General features: G+C 43.3%; 1 protein-coding gene across 5 annotated transcripts in view; it reads left to right on the forward strand.

The window, feature by feature from the left end:
• NFATC1 (nuclear factor of activated T cells 1) overlaps positions 1-25,266 on the forward strand; it is a 115,987-nt gene that overhangs the window by 26,585 nt on the left and 64,136 nt on the right. For all 5 annotated transcript variants that reach the window (XM_065628664.1, XM_065628666.1, XM_065628668.1 and 2 more), the window contains exons 4-6: positions 18,811-19,013; positions 22,185-22,357; positions 24,835-24,975. In XM_065628664.1, the coding sequence (XP_065484736.1) occupies positions 18,811-19,013; positions 22,185-22,357; positions 24,835-24,975 (517 nt within the window). The remainder of the gene's footprint in view (positions 1-18,810; positions 19,014-22,184; positions 22,358-24,834; positions 24,976-25,266) is intronic.

Raw genomic sequence — 25,266 nt, forward strand, 5'->3', positions numbered from 1 at the left:
CTTCATCATTATTTCGGAAGTAGACCTCAAAAACATATATCACTGCACTCCAGGGAGTAATCAGGACTCATCCTTGATGGTTTGAGTGCTATGCTTTTTTTGTCCTTTCCATCCCTTTTGCCCCCTTCTTAATATTGCATCACTCCTGTTGAAAATTGCAGATTCTGTGTCTCTTGCTATGTTTTCGAATTTTCTATTTAGAAGTTGCCATTCCCCTTTTCCACAAGTGGTCAGGTTCTAAGCAAGATAAGAAAAATCCCGCTTTCCTAATTTTTCTCCATAACTAAATAAAGTGCAAATGTGTCTGTGGACCTGGGGAGTATCTGTTGGTGAGTGTAGTTCAGTGAAGATGGAAAAAAAAATAATATAATCAGCAGTTGAAATAGGCAGTTTCTTTGCAGCAGTGTGCTAGGAAAATACCTGTACAAGCCGCAGCAGCCCAGCAAAGGCATTTGTGGTAGTGCTAGTGAGGCTGCTGCAAATGTGCTTACAGAGCTAAATGTTCCCAGTTCCTTCCTTAGTACTCTCTGTCAAGATCTGCTAAAGCTCAGGAACCCATAGTGTGATCTGTTCTCATATTTCTTTTTTTGAAAAAAAAAGTATTAGAAACAATTCAGCTTAAGTGAAACAAGAAGAGTAAAACAACAGCCAGTGAGATTCCTGAGGGTTTTGGCAGATTTGAAAACTTAAAAAAATGGTTGTAATGTAAAAACAAAAATTGGCAATTGCTTAAGTCATACTCTAATAGATCTTTGTCTTTTGGGGACATTATTTTAGTGCCTGAGGTGTTAATTAAAAAAAACATGGCCTCTGCGTCTGCATAGCGATTGCTCTCTCACAAGGACAATTGGTGGTGTTTTTTTTCTCCCAGTAAATTTGTGGTGGAAGCACCCTTTCACTGAAAATGCATACATCGGGGAAACACCTAGAAGTGAGGAGAGTCGCAGAATCAGAAGGCTGCGATTCTGCAGACCTCTCTGAGCTTCAGCAGCTCTTCTTCTGCCCTCTCAGCGTCTGAGAAGGAGCTGCTGACACTTCTGGTTAGCCAAAAGAGGCTACCCGGAGTGCTACAAATATGAACCTACTTTTCTAAGGAAAATTACAACATGGGTAGACCTTTTGCTTGCCTTAAATTACCAGACCTCCGTTACAAAAAAAAGCCCAAACCACATTCAAAGCAGTATTAGGGCACTTTTGAAGTCATTAAGCTTAACCTGCTTTATTGAAGCACATGCTTAGGAGTTTGCTGACTCTTAGTCAGTTTAGCTATTTTTCAGAAAATAAGACTGTGGATGGGTAAGATGTCGAGGACTGGACTTAAAATGGCTTTACAGGGAAGTTTAGATGATACCTGAGGCTGTGGTCTGGGTGTGAACCGCAGTTGAGAAGACCTACACCAAAGTTATCAATTGGCAAATCTGCTCCAGACTTGTCAGATTATTGCATGTTGACGGGTGCCCAAAAGCTGAAATGAAACACGGTTAAAATTAAAATGCAGCTTTACCAAAAGCCAGATGCTTCATTATGAGCTGAGCTAAGCTACCTGCCAAATACTGCTAACTTGCATGAGGCAGGCGATTAATTTTTTACAAGTCTGCTTTGGCAACTAGACATCTGTCCTCTATTCCTAAAAGTAATATCTCAGGGCAAGAAATTTCTTTTTATTCTTCTTAGTGCTCCAAATTACATAAAACATATGTGTTATGAAAATTATGTTGTGTGCATTTTGTATGAAGGTATACTGGGGGCCAGTTTGTATGTCAGATCGCTTTCACACCAATGTAACTCCATTGGAATAATTTCTTGTTTTATACTTTCTAATTTTTATGTGTAAGAAGAATAAAAAATCACATCCATAACATACCTTGTAATCTGGAATGTCAGTATATGTGGTTAGAATATACATTTTCCATTTTAATCAGTCATTGTTCCAACTAACAGGCTGAATCAGTGGAAAATATGGTGTCAGATTACTCAGTTGCTCTCTCGAAGTACGTTGCAGCTTTCATTATGAGCAGGGGTTTATCGTTTCTTTCCTTGTGAAGAACAGCTTGAGATCTTCTTTGATACATGCCATGAAAGGGACATGATCCATTACAGCATCTGTTATATACATGCACTTAAGTAAAATATGTTGCGTGCTGTCAGTACAGTGAAATCAAATAAACTTTCTCCTCCTTCCACATGTTTGAGAAATAATTTAGCAGCAGTTGCATATTTTTACTGAAGCAGTTGAAACGTGCTAGTGATCAATTTACTTACACATGGTAAAAATAATACAGGTTGCAGACAGATTTGTAATACAGTTTTTAAACACCTGTTTTTAATGTTTCAGTACCTAATAAAGCAGAGGAACTCCTGCTTTTGGTTTGCATGCGGACATTATGTACGTTGGGATTTAAAAGGCTACTGCCTAGGTTTCAAATGCAGCCCTATTCATAGCAGTAAACAACACTTGCAGGCACAGCCTGGGGACGTTTTTGGGAGTTCCTCAGCACTTCAGTTACAGTCACCAAAGTCGTCTTCAATGAGTTTTGCTCTTTTAGGCACTGATAACGTGGTGTTACTGCCAAGTGTGAATCCTGGCAAAAAGCCATTGTCCTTACCAGAAAGGGAGCTTCTCCCTTGCCACTTGCAATCCTGCTCGTGTAAAAAGTTTTCTGGTCCAGTTCTATGTAATGTAGGGGAAAAATATAAAAGAGATTGAGCAAAGTGCAACGGAGATTTTTCAGTACATCCCTAAATTTTCACAAAGTGGGATTAAATGTTGAACATGTGCTTTAGTTTTCTACCAAGCAAGCATACATTGATTAACTGTCAATTAATTGTGTCACTTATTGTTGCTGACGTTCAGTTGCAAAACCTGGGTTAAGATACTTTCACTGCCTTGCATGGGTGTTACAAGAAATTGGGTATCACGGGTGAGCATGTGGGGCTGCCAGCTGCCCAAAAATAACAGGAAAAAGGGGAGCAAGTTGCAGAATCTGAACTCTCTTCTTAAAGACCTCTTTGCTGCTTTTCGGGAGACCCATTAAGTTGTCCCTCTTGAAAATCCAGTGCACTTCGGGCATTGGTTGCAGGTTCCCTGTGTGTTGCTGCTTTCTTCTGATGGTTTTCAGGTGAATGCTATTAACCGGATCCTCCTTTTCCTCTGCTTCTGCCTTTGGTCCCTTTGATTTTGGGATCCCTTAGGATGATTGCATCTTCTTTTTGTTCCACCACCATTATGCCTGACCACATCCAATGGGCATGAAGCCCCTGTGTCTCCGAAGCTTTTACTGGATGCCTTGATAGCAAGTCAGGCATAATGATGCTAGCACTAAGATTCTCATCACGGTCCAAAATCTTCCCATTACTTTCCTCTGTCTTTAGGCAAACTGTACCTTTCTTCATGTCATTTAAGTCTGTAACTTAGACCAGTCACCGAAGTCTGCTATATGTAGCTGATTCCTGTGGCTGCATCAAAATAGCAATATCAGCATATCATGCATGTTCTATGGAGGACAGGGGTGCCCATATTCACTGTCGTTAATAAGCCACATGTCCCCTCGGCTCTCTGCCCGTGAAAGGACAGTGGCTAGCATTCGGGAAGCCCTCAGCATGTCGTGGCTGTGCAGATAGATAAATAGCTACAAGGGAGTGGGTCAGAAGAGAGATCACATTTCATTTCTGGAGATCTGCTCAAAGCTGAGCTGTGCATGAAGCTGAGGTGCAGCTCGGGCACAAAGGGTTAGTCCCAAGTTCTCATCCCTCTCTTGATGTCTTCACCTGAGGCCGCTGCCTGATGTGGCACCGCAAGGCGAGCGACCTGAGCCCGAGATGGTCGCGGCATGTCAGGATTAAGACACTCAAGCAAGGCTTGCACAGCGTTGCCTGTGCTCGCCTAGGGCCAGGCCTACCCACGCCGTGGCTCTCTTGCCTGTGTGCGCGGGGACCTAACACTTTGCTTGTGGGTGCAGGGCGGAGGAGGGATGCGAGAGACTACTTTGGATGGGACCGACTGTTGCCAAAGCGAGTGCTGGTGAGCGGGGCAGCATGCACCTGTGGGGTGCTGGATGTGGCTGTGGGACGAGGCGATGGGCGCTGCATGGCTGCTGCCGGCAATGGGCCTGGCACAGCGGGCAGCACCGGGGCCGGCGGGGGGCCCAGCTCCCACTGCCTTCCCCCGCCTCCCTGGCGTGTTGTTGTTATGATTGCTATGGAAATTATTTCAATGTGTTTTGTAGTTCTGAGATGCTGCGTCTTGCGTTGTTTGGCTGGGAAGCTGCTTGACTGGTTTTAGAGGGTGGCTGTACATGCACAAACACTAGCTGATTTTTTTCGTGGTGGAAAGTAGGAGATTCTCAGCATGGTTTTAATTAGAATCGCTCATTTAGTCTTGCACTGCAGCGCGTTCTTTAGTTGAAAGATAATTTAATTTTCTTTGTTTTGGAAGATTTTCATGCTTGTCTGTGTGAAATGTCTTTATTTACTGTGCCTCATAGTGCTTGGTGCATAGCGTTGATTGTGAGGAGAGTCAAAACCAAAAACTTCACTGGGCTGTATTATTTTCCACCTGCTGTGGCTTTTAATACAGTCTCACTGCTATATATGTACAAAGTGCCTGCGTTTCTAGGAGAAAAACACCAGAGAAAATTGGCAATGCATGCGGGGTTAGCTTTAGCTGTAAAATGTCATTGACTTGAAGAGGAATAGCAGTCTAAAAGTTGTGAAGTGCTGAGGAAGTGTAACTGGTACGGGTGGGTTTGATTTTTTACCTTGGAGAAGTCCACAGAAGATAACGCTGGTTGAAAAAAAGGCAAACACCCCCAAAATCCTGCAGCTCTTTGCAGAATTCTGTATTGAGTTCTTGTAACACCTTCTGTGCTACGGAGAGTATTTCGTCTGGTTGAAACACAATATACCATGGAGCAGCCGTGTTTATGTGTTTAAAAGTATTTAGATAGTACCTGTCATCTCAGAATAAAAAAAAGCCAGATAAAATATTAAATCTCTCCCCGTATATACAGGAATTCATAAAATGGCTTGGAATGTGTGGCTTTTTTTAAGAAAAAAATATAGATGGCATTTATTCATCAATAATCTTTAATAATCCTGCGATGATTTTCCAAATGGCTTTCAAATTAATTTTCGTCTGCTTCTCTTCCAATGATATTGTTTTCGTTATGTGGACGTTATGTGTCTTAGCTCTTATTCTGCAATAATGTAATATTCCTCAATATAGACTTAAATATTGTCGCTGAATATAGGTTATAGAGTATTATTGACTACAGAATGGCGTACAGTAATAGAATTTTACACAAACCCCACCCATAGATGCAAACATGAGCTGTCAGGGACAAACAAATTTATACCACAACTTGTAGGCACATGTGTTACCATCTAGGTACATAAGTAATCTCAAGCACATGTCCTGAACACATCAAAGCCTCATTTTCTATTCCCTCCTGGTTGTGAGGAAAACCTTAAAATATGTGAACTGACATAGCCCCACTGCTGGTTGCAAGAGCCCTACTTGAAATGGAGGCAGGTCGGAGAGTTTTTGCAAAGAGCAAGACAGTGCAGGGGCGATGCTGGCACTGGGCTGTAGCTCTGCAGTTTTGCTAGCATAAATGAAGCCCCTGAAACTCTCAGCCTGAGTAGATTTTGCATGAGTGGTTGGTCTAATCACAGGGCAGCGTTAACCTAGAAGTCTAGCTGTAATATCCTATGTTTTTAGGAAAATTGTCTAATGAGAGAAAGCATTCTTCTGTTCTTCCAGTCTTGAGTAAAATAACATAAATAAAGAAAAACATGATCAAATTTGGCCTCTAGCTTCTTGACTTTCTTGTTACTAGTGAAAGCTCTTTTCCCTTTTTATATTAGAAAGGTATGTAATATAAGTAAGTTTGAATTTAGAATAAAAATGAACATTAGCAGGAGTACTGCCTTTTTATTATGATTTTAACATGTGTTCCAATTTTGAAACAACAGTAACAGCAAGGCCACTCAAAAAGTACCTGATGCCACTCCCAAACTTGCCATGTGCTCCAGAGCTGAGGTCGGGAGCGCTGCTGGGAGCGGGGTGGGGGGCGGAGGGGTTGCTGCAGTCTTTGCACAGAGTTGCTCCTGGCCACAGCTCTCTTTGGAGGGAGCGAAGGGTTATTGATCCCGTCTCGGGCACTGGGAGGGAGGCTGGGGTGGAGCTGGTTAGGTGTCCATTGCCCATCTGTGACCACCCGCTGCCCGCCCTGTGTTGTGGCTGACTCTATGCCCAGGGTACTGCAGCCCCCAAAATCCGGGTGGAGAAGCGTAAGCACTGAAGCAAAGCTGTGATGGAGTTGACTTTGACCTTTCCCTCTGGGAGAGAAAAGGACTGCAAAGTACCCCCGTCCAAGTTGATGGTCTCGTACTCCTGCTGTGACAAGCTGTGGGTGACTGACTGAAATGCATGATGGTGAGGTGCCAAGTGTTGTGTTTGCAGGGGGCTCTGCCACTGCGGGGGTCTCTCACAGCGGCTCTGCTCCGCCTCTCTTTGGGCTAAGGGCAGTGCGCCTTTCTCGCAGCACTGCCCTAGGTTTGTGGGACACTCCTGCATTGAACCGTGGCCTGGTCTGGTTACAGGTGTAAATCTGTGGTTTGGGTTTATACAGCTAACAGTAGATGTCTGCAACTGAGCTAATTGCCTTAGTTTCCCTCTATAACCAGGGTAAGGCTTGTTGGTATAGAGTTTAGGAAGCTGTTAATTTTACGCTGGTGTGAACATCTGAAGCAGCTCAGGTAAGTCACACCTTCAGAGTGCGTGTCTCATTTTGCTGGTTGTGAAGGCAGCCAAAGAGACTAAACCCAGTTGTTGTCCAGTCTGTAGGTGTTGAAGTTAGGTGCTGTGAATCACCTTGTTTCTTTTTGACTTGATATGTTGTGTGTAATTATGTGTAACTGGGCCCAGTGGGCTTTAAGATCTTACCAGTTTGCCAGGACGAAGGTTTACTTCTTGGTTTAGATACCCACATAAGGCTTGAGTATGATGGGGAAGAGCAGTGCCTTTTGAGACTTTGGCATTCCTGTCTCTGGCTTGTGACTTGACCCATGCCAGAGCCTCACATTTGAAGTCAACAGGTTGATACAGAGGCTGTCTTGATTTGGGTGTGAAAACACAGATCCTGGTCACCAATACTCATCATACCTCCCTTCAAAGGAGAAAGTGATACCCTCAGCGTCCTCCTCAAACCCCAGTGGTCCACTGACATCCTGCTACACCAGCTGCAGCAAGGTGTCATCCATTTGTAGCAGCAGATAAACTACTCTGTAAAGCTTTTATTGGCAAGTTCTGCCATTAATATTTGCAGCATTTTATTTGGCTGTCTTACTAGCTTTAAACGGGGTTGTGGTATTAGCTCTTCAGGATTTGGATGAAATTCTAATGCAACAGCTGTTGCTAAATAATGTTACTCAATGTGACAGTATTTAGAATGATAGATTGAAAATAGTCCCTATATGTTGAGAAAGTTTATCTAAGAGTCTTGTGTGCTTTTTTTTTTTCACTTGCTGTTGGAGGTCACAGGCCTTTCAGTTCATTGTAGTGCTTGTAGCCTGTTGGGCAGAACTGCTCGTGTTATGCTTGTTGGTCAGAGAGTCTGGTCTGTTGCATCAATTTTTAAATTCTATTTCTTTCAGAACTGAAAAGCCAGAAGACTACAGCTTTCTATTAAAGGTATAAATGTCACAGGATTCTTTTTTTTTTTTTTTGTAAAACAGGTGACATCAACCAATGGCATCACTTTTGCTCTCAAACAACTGAAGTGTGAAACCCAATCTCTCTGAATTTTTCACAGTTTAATCAAACTGTCTTGGAGGTCAAAACCTTGAAGTTGAGCTATAAGTTATACCTGACCTATTTTTATTGCTGCATTAAGATACTTTTTGTGGAAGGCACGTTCTGAGATAAAACTGCAGCGTAATTGGAGCTGTAGGACCAGGTGGATGAAAGGTGGCTTGTGGAAGGAGAGTAGGACCAGAAGTGTGTAGTGAACTGGCAAAACACACTGCCCTTTTCTGCTCTGAGACAGGAGTCACAAATCAGATGTTTATGAATCTTGTGCATGTGATGACAACACTTTTTAGGGGTTGAAACAATGGAAGCAGAACCTGTCTTGAGGAACATATGCATGCAGACAGCACTTTTCTGACTCTGAAGAACAAGAGCTTAATCTCCTTTATTCCTCAAGGAATGCAGGTGTAAATAGTGCAAGGATTGGAACCAGAGGGCTGAGAAGTGCTGTGTTTTGTGTAGTGAAGAAAGGGTTACTCGGCCACATGGCACGGTTGCTGTTTCTTATTTTATAAGACTGCTGAAGCACAAATTGATTAAACGTAGAGCAGGCTGGAAATAAGTAAAAACTTGTTATGAAATTTTCTCTGCTGTAATCAAGTCCTGTATCTGTGATGAAGCAAAACCTATCTGGCGGAACTGGAGATACTCGATCACCTTCTGCCCAGTTCGCTCCTTCAGCTACAAAGCCATCCTTGCTCTGCGTCTTTATAAAAGGCCTTGAAGTGCTTTCCTTCTTTTAGTTATTTCTATATAAAAAAACAGACAGAGGTACTGTGAAATTTGGAAGCCATTGATATTCCTGTGACTTGCAGAAGAAGCGAGGAGGTTTATTGCAGACCTTCAGATAGCCTCCCTTCACACTCCCTCCTTTCCCCAAGCACAGAAAGCAGTCAGGGCTTGACTCATGGACTGTCTGATTATAAAAGTCCCATGTGGGACATACAGCTGTATAGCATGCTAGTGCACTACGTGCTTTGTCTACCTCAAACATTGAGTTCATGCTCTGTGCTGCGGCCTTTGACTCTGATGGCTAATTAAACAGCAAGATGTCTTACATAATAGCTTTTTGTCTTTTTAAAGGAGTTCTTGGAAAATCAGAGAAATTAAGAATTGGAAGCGTATTTATAGTAGTTTTAATGGCAACAGAACAGTAAGTCCAATATTCATGTTATGAATATCGCTCAGTATTTTTAGCTCTCCAAATATTTACAGAGATAAAGCCTTTAAACATAGTCCCAGCTTTCTGTCTTCAGTAGCAGTTTAAATAAAAGTCATTGGGATAGGAGTTAAAATTTAGGGGGGAAGCAACCTCTTCCGGTCTAATACTGTCTCACTGGTGTCTATGAACCCCAGAGATGTTTCACCTGGAACTGTGTTGCCCCTGTCCTGTGTGAGCCAGTGTTCATCTTGATGAGTAGGAAAATCACATCAAAAGCATTGACCCTTAAGCAGATAACTCCTGGGGGCAGCTGGGCACCGCATTGCCCTCAAATTTGCAGGGGTGGGAACTCAAAGTAATGCAGTTACTGCAGCACCATGACAGCTAGGGAGCCACTGAGTGATAATATGGCATTTGAAGTATGTGGGGTGTCTCGGTTTTGGAGAATTCGCTGGTGGATATTGGTGGTGGCTCTGTGCCATGGCTGGGATGGGCATTGGTGAGGGCATCATTCCTGTCTTGCTTGTGCTGACGGCACCTGACACACGCCCGAGGATCCCAGGCCAGCCTCTGCTCACCCACAGATGGGAACTTGCTAGATGCGAGCAATGTGTCGGCGGCATGACGAAAAGCAGGTTCACAGGTATAAGCTTGCCTGGGGTATCTGCCTAAGAATATGTAATGAATTCCTGTTGCAGTGCTCTTGTGATTGTTTCTATGAACTACTTCTTTTTTTTTTTTAACTCTTACGTGATCATGAGTATGACTGTCCAAACTGAAATCTGTTATGGATGCTGGGAGCAAATGTTTGAGTGGAAGCTGAGTAGATTGAGGGGCTGAGTAGTTTCAGGGAGGGAGCTGTTTTATTGGACTTCCCCTCAGACCCAGATTTTTAATTTGTGGTTTCCACAGCCCCGCTCTCTGTTGTCAGCGTGCATTTACTCAATTGCAATTTGAAAGCCTCCTGCACTTCAGCTTCATACTGCTAAGGATCCTGTCCAAATGCAAACACAAGCAGGCTGCTAGGGTGGAGAGCTTGAAAAGGTCACACGTTTTGGCCGAACTGCAGGACAAGCTATGCAGGTTTGTCCCCCCCACATGAGGGCCAGCAGCAACCTCCCTTGGGGAAGCGTGGGGATGTTCAAAAAGAGGAAAAATTCTTCATCTAAGTGGGCTGCCTGGCGTGGGGGCCACCTCCATCTCTCCACAGGGGAGCAACTCTCCCCAGCCCTGTCCTACAAGGAGGTTTTGGAAGCTCCCGTGGCTGTGCTCTTGGAGATGAGCTGTGGTGCTGAGAGGGCTGGCTGCCTCCAGTCGCCTGAAAGTGGGGCTGGGGAGTGAGATGAGGCAACAAGGATTAGGAAAAGGATGTCTCTTCAGTCTCATGGTAGAACATGGCACAAGAAAAGTAATGATTTCCCGGTGTCCCAGTGCATGAGATGCTCAGGACCTACAAATTCATTGTGCCTGTAACTCCTCTTCTGATGGGCATCCCTCTTGTGAGTCTAACAGTTTTAGGAGGAGTGCGACTTGGGTTGATTTCTAGGTATGTGTATTTTTCAGGAGGAAAATCCTTCTTAGAAACAGAGGGCAGCGTTTTGCGGCTGTTTAGAGACAGAGGTTTCATGGCTGTGCTGAGAGCCAGCAGCCACGAAGGCTGTTTTTCCTGGGGTAGAGACTGAAATGACTTGTGAGCCAGTGACTGAGAGTACAGCATCTCTATTACATTAAGATTATTAATTCCTCACAGCGTATTTGCAGCTGGAAGTTTTATATAGGTCTTTATTCATCATGATGTGAACAGCTGCTCTTTTGCTGCACTGTTGAATTAAAGTCCAAGTGGCAGCACTAGAAAGTGCCACATAAAACACACTCCTGCTGTTTTCCATTCACTCCTTCTCCCATCCAGCTCTCACCCTCTGCCCAGGCTTAGCCCTTTGCAGGAGCAAGCCATCTTATTTTTATTCGTGGACCTGCTCTCACTACATTTGGATCTTAAAACAGAGTTTGAGTGAATCCAAGATAAATCAGTTTTAGAAAGGAAAAGTAAATCTTGAAACCAGCACAAAACCTGTAGGAATTCCTGTTACATATTTATTTGAAGTAAGTGAAGGAACTAAGGAGTAGTAGCATATATGTTAAGTCACACAGGGCATAAATTATACACTTTTTTTGGTTAACTGTGTCAGATAAAATTCAGCAGAAGCTGTCACAGCTGGAGGGTCACCTCAGCTCCTAGGGAGGTCTTTTTTTTTTTTTTAATTCTTAAGTCTGTCTGCTCTGCTGTTTTGGATAAGACACTTCTCCTTTTTTTGGCTTGTGCTCTCACCAAAAAATAGAGTGTACAGAAGCATCCAAGTGGCCCAAGCTTAGCACCTCCATTTTGTGTCCACACTGACAAGTTGTCTGGAGCTGAGCTTTGCACCTACCTCATCTGAAAACCGGCACCCCCTATTACGTCCCTGGTTGCCAGCAGAGGGAAGAGGTACCTGTTCAGGATGATGAGCCTCTCTCAGTCCTAAGTATTCTACAGAGCGTGATGCTGAAGCTGGAGAGAAACAGCTGGAAAGAGACAGGGATGCTGCGAGACCTTGCAGCGAGGCGGGTGCCCCAGTGGTTTGTTGGCGCCCCAGGGATGCTGCTTGTCTGGCCGAATTGGCAGTGCCAGGGCTGCTTCTTGAACCACGGGGTCCTGCTCTTCTCAGCTGGGGGCTGCTGGCGCTTGCCTGGAGCCCGCTCTGGAGCACAGAGTTCAGCTGCCTGCTGGTTCCCTGCCACTGCCCGGGGGTGCGCAGTGCACCCCTGGTCTGCAGCAGGGCTGCCTGCCTTCCCTCTTGAATGGAGAAGTCTGGGGTGGTTTGAATCCTGCTTTGTTCAGCCTGGAGAAGAGGAGGCTGTGGAGAGACCTTCTTGTGGCCTTTCAGTGCTTCAAAGGGGCCCATAAGAAAGATGCGGACAGACTTTTTAGCTGGACCTGTTGCAATAGGACACGGAATAATGGTTTTAAACTAAAGGAGGGGCGATTCAGGCCAGACATGAGGAAGAAACGTTTTACAATGAGGGTGGTGAAATACTGGCGCAGGTTGCCCACAGAGGTGTTAGCTGCCACATCCCTGGCAACATTTAAGGCCAGGCTGGACAGGGCTCTGAGCAACCTGATCCAGTTGAAGATGTCCCTGCTCATAGCAGGGAGGTTGGACTAGATGACCTTTGAAGGTCCCTTCCAACCCATACTGTCCTATGATTCTGTGAACAGGATTGAATAGTCAATAAGCCTTCTCCCATGGCACTTGGTGTTAAGCCCTGTGGTTTGGGATGGGAGACTGAGCAAAGAGCCTCTACAGTCTCTGCCTTGGGGCACCTGAGGTGTGTATTTTCTTCAAGCCCCGCCCCGCCCAGGAAGGGAATTTGGAGCCAAACCAGGGAGGAATAGGTGGAGGGAATTTTGCAATGACGAGGGCAGTCTTTTTGTGTCTTTTTTTTTTCTTTTTTTTCCCCTGAACTGGAGGTTGCTAGCTCCCTGAGCCTTCAGCAGCAGGTCCCTGGATGTTTTCAGCCCGGGGTGTGGAGGCAGAGCAGTTCAGTGGCTGCCCAGGCAAAGGTCGGGCAGAATCCCTGCAGTGCACATGAGAATAGCTGCCTGAGTCTCCTGACCCCACCCTCAGTGTCTTGGCTTCACATGACAGTCATTGCCGACAAGACCAACTTCTCCCTCTTCCCATTTAAACCTATGATGAAATGGCTCACATCTTCTAGTGCTTCTACATGGTAGCTAAAAGTAAATTCTTCTTAAAAATCAGATTGATGACCCTGTTTTTATGCATGCTTGGTGCTCACAGCTAAAATCAATATTTGAAATGTTTCTGCACTTTCTTTGTAGTTTTAACAGTTTAATCTTCAATTTAGTTTTTAAAAATTGGGACACTGAGCACTCACTGACCTTATTATTTTGAAGGTGTAAATTAGATACATTTTAAAACCACAACAATTTGTTTCATTTTATCATTCATCATGTGCAGTTACTGTAACAAAAAAAAGACCTACTTGAGAAAGTTAGCAATGAAGCTCTTTGGTGTGTAGCTCTGGAAGCTCTGGCTTAAACAGACAAGCAGCAATTACTTTAAAAAATTTCACTATTTTATAGATTTTATCCTGTTTGACCTTTTTGAAAGCATTGGAATTATATTCCAAAACACTGATGGGAAAAAAAGGGAAGGAAGCCCACTTTACCCAGACTAGGTGTTTAGTCTCAGTAATGATTCTCTCCAGACTGACTCAGGGTATTCCTTGAACAGTTCTAGAAATGCAAGCGGGACAGCCAGGCATGTCAGCATTGCTGAGCATAAGCACTGCAGTACCTGCTGCAAGCAGGGTGGCCATCAGTTACATGGTCGGATAAGAAAATGTAGATATTGTTCTTACTACTTTTAGAGGCATAAATGGGTGTATTTAATTGTTGTCTTTATTATGTACCAAAGGTAAAAAGAACAGGCACAGGCATTTGTAGACACATTGCTGATATGGACGTTACCTATGGATTTTTTTGGCACATGGTTATCATTAAGGATGCAGCCCCTAGTAGCCTGGAGAGTCTCAGGCACAAGCTGCTGACTAGGTTAGAGTGTGAATACTAGGTTCCTGGTTGTGCCCCACTTTGTTATTAGTTGGAGCTCTACCCTGCATGCATTGGAACAGGCTAAGCCCTAAATCAGCCACTACAGTCATTTAACATATTTAGAGTCAGAGTCTGGAGGAATGCACCACTGTAGGTTTTTTGCAGCCTTTTCCCAGAACTCTCAATAAGGACACTTAAAAACTATTATGTAGTGTAGCTCCTTTTTTTTTTCCTGACGGTTTGGGTGGGTGCAGAGGGTGTCCCGGCTGTATTGTCCAGTCAGAACAGGACCATTCTTTCAATGGCTTCCAGGAGCCCCTCCAGGCACAGAGGGCTCCTTGCTGTGACAGGTAGCTTTCTGAGCATTTCAGCAGATGCCTCAGCATGCCAAAAGCATAAAGTGCTTGGAAGGGAGCACACAGAATATTTCAGCCACGTTTCTTAAAATAAATGTAATGGCTTAAATAATAGAAGTTTCCTCACAGACTCTAGAATAACCACCAATGCTGAAATAGCGTTTGAGTTATTGAATATGGCATTTGCAAAAATTCCTCCAAATTCCGTAACTATAGTGAGGTTTGAGGAGGTTTGGCTTTTTTTTTTTCCCCCCTAATGTTCATGTTAAAAGCGCCTCACCTCCTTCTGTTCATCATTTTTCAAGTCTGTTTAATTCTGATTGCTGGATTTCAGAGATATGCACCAGGCGCACGCTTGGAATCCAGGTAGGCTGTCTATGCTCACGTCTGTGATAAACATCAGGTTCTCATTGCTGTAGGACAGACTCGGATAGTACCTTGCAGGCAGATGTTGGCTCTGAGGGGTGAAATAATGCTGTTTCCCTCCTGCTTTGCTGGCTGCCGGAGGAAGACACCTGGCGTTCAGCACCATGGCACTGGGATGCATGAAAACATTCAGCCCTGGTGTACTGCATGTCTCCCTAGGGAAAGGCCGGGGTTTGCTTTGGCATCCTGTGCCGAGATGAGCAGCAATCTACTGGTGAGAATCAAGACGTGTCGGTAGGAGAGGGCGTTGTGAAAGCGATGATGAAGAGGTGTAGGAATCCCAGGGAAAGTGTGGTGCGGTGGAGCAGTCGCCCAGCTGGTGCAGCCTTTCCCTCCCTCTTGCATAAAATGATGTAAGGTGACAAAGAGCTTAGCTGTGATCGGTCCTGTTCTGGTGTTAATTACCAGTGACTGCATTGCTTTTGATAGAATTAGAGGAATGTGAAACAGGCCCACAATTAAGTCCGATTTTGATCTTAGCAGCTTCAGATAGTATAAATGCAAATATCGCTTGAGACCAGTTCAAATATTTTTAACAAAATTACTCAAAAAGGAAAAGAGCAGGGTAGTCAGTGGTTGGTCAGAACACAAGAATATGACCTACTTTCAAAACCAAAAACATTGACCACAGAGGTCTTATCTGCATTCTTAAGTTTTGCCTGCATCTTTCCTTTGTATTAAACCAGGCGACTGATGTATCCTCACCTTTATTTGGGAAGGAAAACTCATTCAGGAACATTGTGTGCCTGATCCTTGTTGTCTGCTACGTCCTTTTACACTTTCATAGCAGGGGAATGTACAGCTCTTTCCACTTGGATCTACATATTGCCAAGCAAAGCATGCTTGGTAGGAAAGGCACATCCTTTATTATGAATGCCATTGCCGAGAGCAGCCTTTGTCACCCATACTCAGCCACTGAGTTATTAAGAGAAAAGCTTCGGACAGTGCTACACAGAGAAAAAGATAAAAATAGGGTGTCTGACGCATGCATCCCATGTCTCACGCCAGGAAACAGAATCGTTATACCACCGAGTACAGTATTCGAGAGCACGCGTGGAAAATATGCATGGATGTGAACGTGCGAGATCTTTCCCCACTAAGAAAAGACTCAGTCCCGCTCCTTTTCCTCTGTCCCATTTTACTTGTCTTGTTTGATATTCCCTTTACCTGTTGACAAATCTAACAGCCTAGAGTACCGCAGCTCTGCCTTTCCTGCCACTGCTCTCCTTCTCCTCTTGCCGAACGACTCCATAATACCGCTTTCTTATATTTTGAGGGGGCTGCAGAATATTCTCGCTGCACCCAGCTGAGACTAAGCAAAGTCTTGCCCATTCTTTAGACCTCCGCATCATGCCAAAAACTCCCAAAGCTCAACATTGCTGTCACAGAAATCATGCACTGGGTGCATAATCTAAAATTAGTCATCCATAGTATGTGCCCATTCAAATGTTACTCCTTGCATTGTTTTCTTTAATTGCTTCTGTTAGCTTACACGGTTATGTGACATAATGTAAAAGTAAATAATGTCATGCAATGGGTAAAACTCAAAGAGAAATACATACTGGAGATCAGATGCCTCTTACCGCAGCATATGACATAAAACATACAGTTACATGAGTCTGGATTTTGCTTGTTTTGAGGGCAGCAGAGTCAACAGTATAGTGATTACATTAGTCTTCCTGTATGTTTTTGACCCTTCCCAGCTCTCAAAAACTCATGTTCATTCAGTGCAGTAGCCACTATTGTCTTCAGGTGCAGAAGTAGCTGACAGGGAATAAGTAACTGTGGGTAATGGATCCAAAGACAAGCCCAGCATGGCTGTAGGACAAGGCCCTAAAACAAACAAACAAAACCAATCAAAAAAAGGTCATATAAATTTAGTTTAAGGATCACAGACCTTGTAAAACAATGCAAAACATTCATCTGAGATCTTATGTGAACATGTGAACACTTCTCGGGAGAGGGCAGGTGGGCAAAGCTGAAGACTTTGGGTGTTCAGTTGCCTCCTGTAGGAAACCTGTGGGAAAAGCACAAGCTGAGGCTCAGCAGTAGGTTACAAGATACAGCAGTAGCTGAGTTCAGATTTAAAGATAAAGCCCGAAATAGCAGAACCCAATGCAAGACCAACATTTTTTGACCCCTTTGCCTGGATTCAGTAAAACATATGGGTACCTCGGTGTACGATTTTGCTTTTGCTGAATTGAGGTTTGAGTTACTCGCTAGTCTATTTTTAACTTTTAAGCAGCCTTGTAATTCAATATGTGTTTGTTTTAATTTTACACTCTCCATAAAAAGTACCGTCCATGACGAGTTAGAGAAGTGACCGTTGGTAATGCATAGAAACTTAATCAGCTGGTGTGTCACACTGTCTTACTTTTCCGCCCTGCAAACTTGCGTGCCACTCTCGATCAAAAATACCCTGCTGTACTTCGTGTCTCCTCCATCACCTCAGCTTTGCCACTGAGGTTCTGGAGATGCCAGAGTGGGGTGAGATCAGCCCGGGCCAAATCCAGGTCACTCTGCCAGCCCCACTCATGCACGCCAGTGGTGGTGATGTCCAGCCAGGGCTGCGAGGTGGGGGGACATGGTGGTCGTGAGTAGGACGGTGGCTTCCCCATGGCCGCTGGTTATGCTGGGAGTGCTCAGGCTGCATGTCCACCTGTGGCAGTTAAAGCCAAAAAGCCCTCTTTTTGCAGCATACCACTAATGTAGGTATCAAGAGTCACAGGAGGCAACTGTCACATGTGGGGCTGAACTGAGCCGTGCAGCCCACAGCACCCTGCTGAAGCCAGCCTGCAGGCTTGGCTCTGCTTTTCTCTCTCCATCGTTTTGCAGATTTTCAAATGGCTGCCAATATCTTTTTAGTTTGACAGTCCTCATACAGAAACCTCCAGTGTCATACCACAACCCCCTGTTTTCCTCCTGGCTCTTCTGACCAAAGTGTAGGGTGAAAAGTCTGCAGAATGCCTGATTGGAGAGGCACAGTGTCCTTCCTTGCTCATGCATTGGTCACCGTGGTACCTGAACCATTGCCATTGTGCATTCCTGTTGCCATCAGCATGTTTGATAGCAGTGGGAAGGCTTTATGCCTGTGTTTGCACTCACCAGAATTTTGCAATGCTCAAGGAGCAAAAGTGACTCAAGATCTCTGTTCTTAATTGCATTCCTGCTGTCAGATGGTAAAATACCCTGAAGAGGTAGATCTTATGTTATTATGAAGCTACAAATTACTTTTTAAGATTTAAGGAGAGTGAAAGCAAGCAAAACACAAATATCAGCAACATTTTATATGGTTTTCACTACTTGCTTTCAGCTGTATTTAGCTTTGAACTTGCATGCACCGTAAATTGAAAATGTTGCACCTCACCAGATTATGATCAGTAGTCTAATTTTGATTTGTCAGATTTAGTGATGGTGCAGTGATAGTGGATAACTCATGGCCAAACCCACCTGAACCATTTGCAGAAGTACCTAAGCCTACAACGAAGCAAACAGGTTTGCTCTGTGGTGGTGCATCTTCTGGGACAGCTCACCTCACCCATGCTCTTCTTGCTGCATCCTAGTTGCTGCATCCTCCCTTCCCGTGAGACAAGGCATTGCAGCTAACTGCTGCAAGATAGTGATTTTTGAGATTCATTTTGAGATTTTTGAGACTCATTTCCCAGTGTCAGGTGGCAGCGTTAAGCGGAGGTTGGAGCTGTCTCCTTCATACCACCATGAACCCCGGAGTAGCTTCTTCAAGAGATGATGGGGATGAGGTCAGACTCTGCTCCTGCTCCATCCCCAGCCCGTGGCAGAAATAACTCTTGTTGTCATCAGAGCGGTCACTGTAACATGGATGAGGTTCAAGTCAGGCCCAATAGCTTCAATGAGATTTTTGTGCGATTATAACAAGAATTTGACACACATGGTGAGCTACTAGTTGTGTATATGTGATCTGTCTCCACACTATCCCAGGAGGCATTTACCAGCTTAAAAATCAGTTAATGAGGGGATATATCATGAGCAGCAGCCTGCTGCTGCACAAAGGACGGCCTGGGAAGCTCGAGGATGAGTGAGCTGCATCCTTTCCACTTGCAAACTCTGTCAGTTTTGCCACCCTAAGTACTGGGAGAGAACACTGACTTCATTGTGGTTTTTTTTTTTTTTTGAATGCCACAGCAGAATTTATGCAAAGTTTTCTGTGGACGCAGCAGGAGTGCTCAAAAGCTCACCCCATCTAAGGTGCCTCAGGTCCTTTAGAATAATGAGACATTTTCTGAGTGCACCTTTTTATTGTACCAATATTACGTTACAGGAAAAATGGAAGGGGGGAACTTAACACATAGCACCTGTCACAAGTTCTCTCCTTGAATTAGGCTCTCCTGCTTATAAAAGTTTAATTGATTCCTAGCAGTTTATGTGCATGGTGCTCAGTGGGCGTTTTCTGTTCTCTTGCCAGCTACATGGTTACTTAGAAAGCGAGCCGCTTACGCTACAGCTGTTCATTGGGACTGCAGACGACCGCCTGCTGCGACCCCATGCCTTCTACCAGGTTCATCGGATCACCGGGAAGACCGTTTCCACCACCAGCCACGAAACAATACTTTCCAACACCAAAGTCCTGGAAATTCCACTTCTTCCAGAAAACAACATGAGAGCAATGTAAGACCCAGGCACCATATCTGACTCCTAGCAGTTTCCTCTTGGTCATCTCACTTGATTACTTCTGTGTTGGTGTGTTTTGGTTTGGTTTGGTTTTTTTCCCTGTACACAGTTTTCTTTTTCTTATCTTTTTTTTTTTTTTAAATAAAATTCTCTCAGTAATAGTAGGTTTTCACCTTTGCTTTGCCAGGACAAATTGCCTCTAATCAGCTTAAAAACAAAATGAACTTCACAAATATTTATGACAACTGATTGCTTTCATTCTAGAGTTTCAACCAATGTGCTTATTTGCCATTTAAAATAAGTATCTCAGTTACCAAGCTGTAAATATCTCCTACCTCAGCTCCTGCATTTAGTTTCTGAATGTGACACCTCTTGCTCCTATACGCACTAGCGCAAGGAACAGGGCCTATTAAAATTTATCTTTGGGTGTCAAAGGAAACTCTTAGAGAACATTTCCACGTGCCCTGGTGGTTTTTGAGATTAATAAAACCACTCTTATTTCTTACGTAATAAAAATCAGCATTTTTCACAGCATTTGTTTAGAATCAAAGCTTCTAGAACTAAGAAGAGGAGTTAAGGTGATACAGCTTACAGATTGGAGTTACTAAACTGGGTTAAGTTTAGTCCTATGCAGAACAGCAGGCATGGATGCCTTAGGATCTCTGAATTATCTAAGTGATAATTAAGTGTCTCTTAGGTCCATTACACACAGGGAAATTTCATTACAGGATTATGTATAAAGGGTCAAATATCCATCTGTGTATGTGACATACATGAGACCCTTCACATTATTTAATTCCATCCTCTCTGCCTCCTCATTCAAATGATCCTAGCCCTTATTTGATGTGTCTCCCTCCTCATTCAAATGATCCTGACCCTTATCTGAGGTGTCTGCCTTGGGAGGAATTTGTGTGTGCTTGTGTGCGTGTACAGCTCTCGGTGTGTCTATAAATGTGAGTGTATTCATATTCCTATGCAGATGCATGCACCTTTGTGTGTATGTATAGGTAGATAGAAAAGTAGGTGGACAGACAGAAAGCATGCAAGAAATCCCGACCCCACCAAACCAAATACCATGGGAAAATCCCAAGGAGCTTACTAAAATCACAGTTTCACTCCTTGTTATTCATACAGTTTTCTGTACCTTAATGAAGTGAAACATGGTATCAGACACCTGAAGTCTTTCTGCATCTAGTGGTTATTAGAAGCTGGTTTGCAGTGTCATGTACAGCATGCCCTGGAGTGCCTCATGTAAATAGAAGAGTTAGAATGTGTTTAGCTGCATTGCCAGCTGGGCTTAGGGTTGTCACTCAAGACCTGAGGACCACTGTCAGTGCATTGTGTTAAAAGTCATGACAAGCCTGCAAAATTATTGCCCCCATTTGCTGTCGTCATAAGCTGTCACGACTCCATTGAGGTTATTGAAATGTCACCGATTTGTACCTACGCAATATTTATTTGGATCTTTATTTGTCTAGGTTGAATCACATTTTTGGCCACCTAGGAACATTATTACCATTTCAATCATCTTTCTCCCTATAACGAAGGTAGTTACACAGTTCAGGAACCAAGATTAATATTTTTGTGACATGCGTGCCAGGTAGTAGTAGAGCTTTCTCAAGAACCATAGACAATGCTTTGGCATATACAAGCCTTACACATCAGTAGCCTAAAACCTCCTGTATCACTAACAATGAATTGAAATTTGGAGCCGAGGACTTTTCTCACACATACTTGGTGTATTCAGACCTTGATTCAGTGAAACACTGAAGCTCATATGCACATTTAAACTTTTGCACTTTTAGCTATTCCTGTTGTCTTCAGATCTTAATGTCCATGATTTACAAGCTGAATTTAAATGCTTTTTCTCCTCTGAACTTCATTGGCTCTGAACTAATTGTCGTTGAGTACTTTTTATTTATTTTACAAGTGTTGCTATAGGAGAGACAGTACAGAGAAGCACAGTTTTCCTTCCATATCGTATGGAACTTTGCATAGAATTTTGACACAGGTACAAACACTTGATAATTCTTATGGCTTCACCTGCTAATACGCATTGTTGAGAAGCTTTAATACTTTCATTAGTTTCTTTGATTGTATCAGCAAGGGCCTTTTTGTTATTTGAAATCCATACTTTAGAAAAAATGTAGATCAAACCATGCTGCCATAGTTCTTGTTTGCAGTTTGCTTCAGAAGAGAACTTCAAAGGTCTGGAGGGGGAATTAAACTCTTTGAATGCAAATAAAATTAAACTATGCATATCCAGTGTAATAAAATGTATGCCAGAGACCAGTACCGAGAAGAAGAAATTGCCATGTAGGCTTTGTAGTTGTGGCCAAAGCAGAGGTATTTTTGCAGTGGGTTTTTGAGTGTGTATGTTTATATACCTTTTGTTCTGGGAACTTCCTCTGTTGAAATTTGCTTTGAAAAAATTCTGCCTTGTAAACTCATCCAGGAGAAACCCAAAGTTTAAAAATCGGAGAAAGAGGTCAGAAATAGTAACAGTTTTGTTTGACAAAATCATGTTTTTCTCTAACGTGGAGGGAAGACTCTGAGTTTAGATTTTTTCATGCAGAACTTCGTCTCAGTGCTCAGCTTGGGAGTATTTCCAGCTCATTCAAATACAAACACATTGACAGTGGAACTGACCGCAGGAAGAGCTGTGCTCGTTAATAAGCATTTTCAGGACTTTGCCCTAGAATAAAAATCATGTCAGATTTTTCTCCAAATTAGCTGTAACAAGTGAAATCTTTAGTAACCAGGTAGTCTAGGTCAGTAGCACCTTGTGCACTACCATTTCATCCCATTGACTTTTCTAGTCTCGCTATTTCTTTGGGCTTAGGTTAATCCGTAAGCACCATTCTTACAGGATGTTTTGGAGAGAAAGGATCTTTTAGATCTTCTTCCTTGGGGAACTGAAGTAACATCCTAAATTTGTGTGCTCAAGAGCAGCTACTACCTGGTACTACAGATAGCCCCAACTTAGCTACTTGTGGATGCAAGTAGTAGGCTTAGCAAAGTCTGCAGTGTTCAGCCTGGTTATCAGATTGTATCTGACTCAGATTTTTAAGAGGGGATGTATGGGAGAGAGGGAAGATATTGCATGCTCATGTCTTCCTGAAGTCTGCTTGAAGTGAATTGAGTTGCTCTGTGTTTCCTTTTGGATAGCATTGACTGTGCTGGGATATTAAAGCTCCGAAACTCTGACATCGAGCTGCGCAAGGGAGAGACAGACATCGGTCGGAAGAACACGCGCGTGCGGCTGGTCTTCAGGGTTCATATCCCACAGGCCAATGGCAGGACCCTCTCCTTGCAAGTAGCCTCCAACCCCATTGAATGCTGTAAGTAGCAACAAAGATCCTTCTCTTGCTGGCTATTGTGCTACTGCACATGCAGTCTTTGTCCACTGATGTGCTTTACATCGTTGTTGCTTTACATGTCTAGTTGGTGAATCTTAATCTGCTTTCCAAAAGCACGTGGTTTATACTGAAGACAAAACACCTGTGTCTTAGAAAAAAATGTGTAGCTTTGTGCATTGATTTCTGTAGAAAAGAACACACTTAAAACAACAGTGGAGTGCGCTTAAATTAAACTAATAATGGACCTGAGAGTGACAAGGCTTTTTTTTTTTTTTTCTTTTTTTTTTTTGGTGACTCTCTATCGTACAGGTAACTGCTATAGGAGTTTTGGAAAACAGCTATCGTGTCCTATTCACTCTCTGTCTCCCTATCATAAAGCAAAAACCAGCAAACAAAACCCCAAACCCTTTGATGCAGAGCTAGCAGTATACTAGAGTTGACACAGTGGCACAAGCTGCCTGTGGCTTCAGAAAACCTCCAGAAACCAGGTTTCTGTGCTGGGGTCTCTTTGATTGAACAGACTGCTTTTTATCAGATGCGCCGGGGCACCCTCCTAAGACACCTATATCATTCTTGCTCTGTAAGCCTTATCAGCCTCCCCCACACAAAAGAAAATCTATTTGCTTCATGTAGCTTTAACATTTCAGCATAAGTGGTGGAAATTGAATTTCAGTTGAACTCTCATTGCTGATTTGGTCAGCTGGATGTACTGAAACAGTTTTTAAGGCTTTGTTGGATTCCACAAAGTGGATCTTTCTGATGCCAACAGAGTAGGGAGTAACTTAATGTCTGGTGGGTGTGTGGGGAGTGAGCTCTGGGAGTGGGGAGCAGAAGGGAAGGGGAGGAAAGCTTGACCATCTCTAGCCCTATGCATGCTGGAGGGTCATGTTCACTCTTGTCCCTATGTCATTGCCAGGCTGGAGTCCTGTACAATGTTGTCTCGCAGGTCCTGGAGCGTGTCAACATTTAATCTCTTGGAGGCATAGTACTTTTTCGGGGATTGTTAATAGAGAGGCTGTAGGAAAGAACATCCCTGTGTTCCTCTTGCAAAAGCAGTGGCATCGGTGACAGACTTTCAGACCAGCGACAGTACTCCATCCTTTTGCCTAGGATAGCACCATGGCCACTCTGGTAGTCCGAGTCTGCAAGAGAGGCTGAAGTTGTAGGAAAGGGCAGTGCAATTGGGCAGCAGTGGTAGCTTTTCTCTCTCACAGTCATTCATTTAAATAAACAAATGAGTATTGGCAGTGGGAAGGGAGTTACATTAAGATAAGCCTGTGTTTTTTATGAAGAACAGCAGAGCCTCTTTACGTATAGCAGGTAGACTGGCATAAAACCCTGTCTTCTGTTCAGGGTATGTATGAAATGAATAATTTCCCCTTTGTTTCTTATTCAAGGGCAATTTCTAGGCTAACAGGCAAAGCGAAAAATGTGAGGAGTCATGATTTCATCATTCTCCTGTTCAAGTTGATGAGAGTTTTTCAGTTGCTATATAGCAGGATAAGGCACAATTTAAATACATCCTGAACTGGTCTGTGCAAAGGTGCCAAGCTCAGGAAGCTATTAAATGCAAAGCCTGATTGGATTTGTATCAGTGAACCACAGTTTTGAGGGTTGTGTAATGAGTAAAGGCATGGTATGTGCCTCCTGAAAGGAGCGGAAAACAGGAGAAAAAATAAATGCTAGTGTTATTTCCAGTGCAGAATATGGAATAAGCTGATGCCAAAAACTTCATGCATCTCTTAATGCACGTGACACCAGGAGGAACCATGTAATCTGGATAAAATGTCACGTCATCCTTTGAAGCACAGCTGTGCTTGCTCCATGTCCCAGTTGGGGGAGATAAAATATGTGCCACAAGAATACCCAATTCTGTTTGCATGGATCCACGTGTACTTTGGCACTCAGGCGTTGATAGAAATACGCTCTCTTAATGGTGAACTTTTGCTGGATCGGGAGGCCCGTGGCTGCTGCTTCTGCTGCAAGACAGTTTGCAGAATTGGCAATACAATGTTTCATGACTGAAACACATTTTGGACCTGGATGGTCATCTTGTCGTGTGTGCCTTGTAAACACACAGCATATATGTTATAGATAAGAGAAAATTATTGTAAATAAAGGAATTTCAATAAAAATATACTTTTTGATATAGTACAGGTCAAGCTGAGTTTTAAACCACCTTATTATTTGAGAGCCTTTTGAATCTGTACCGCTATGTTTGATAACCCTATTGTTTACAATCAAGGTGATAACCCTATTTTTTACAATCAAGGCACTTGAAAACCAACCATGTTTACTACAAACCGTCTGACCTTTCTTTGTTTCTGTATCAAACACAGCTTAGTTTATGAGGGTAAGCATTAAGTTACTTACTAATGCAATACTTACTTATTTTGTGTGTGTGTGTGTGTGTTTGTGGTTGCTTTTTTTTTTTTTTAATCTTCTTTATAATTCTCCAGCTCAGAGATCTGCCCAAGAACTGCCTCTGGTGGAGAAGCAAAGTACTGACAGCTTTCCTGTTACTGGAGGGAAGAAAATGATACTGACTGGCCATAACTTTCTGCAAGACTCCAAAGTAATCTTTGTGGAGAAAGCACCAGGTATGTCTTTTCAATCTAGGCTCCAGTCTGCCTTTTTTCCCCTGTTATAAAATCTCTGCCAAATGATGAAAGCACAAATATGGTAATGACATTTTCTTCTGCATGTAATATGTTTTCCATGTCACTGGGCAAAGCTGTGAAAGTGATCTGAGCCATGCCTAATGCTGAGGTTTCACATTATGGCAGGTGTAGTCACAGGTAGACAATAGCGACATTGAAAGTTGAAGCTGGGCATTTGTTTTTGTAGCAAACCATGTCTGTACTAGGTAGGACCTGTAAAAGGTGTTTGAA

This window comes from Caloenas nicobarica, chromosome 2 (assembly GCF_036013445.1).
Source record: "Caloenas nicobarica isolate bCalNic1 chromosome 2, bCalNic1.hap1, whole genome shotgun sequence".
Taxonomy (NCBI): Eukaryota; Metazoa; Chordata; class Aves; order Columbiformes; family Columbidae; genus Caloenas; species Caloenas nicobarica.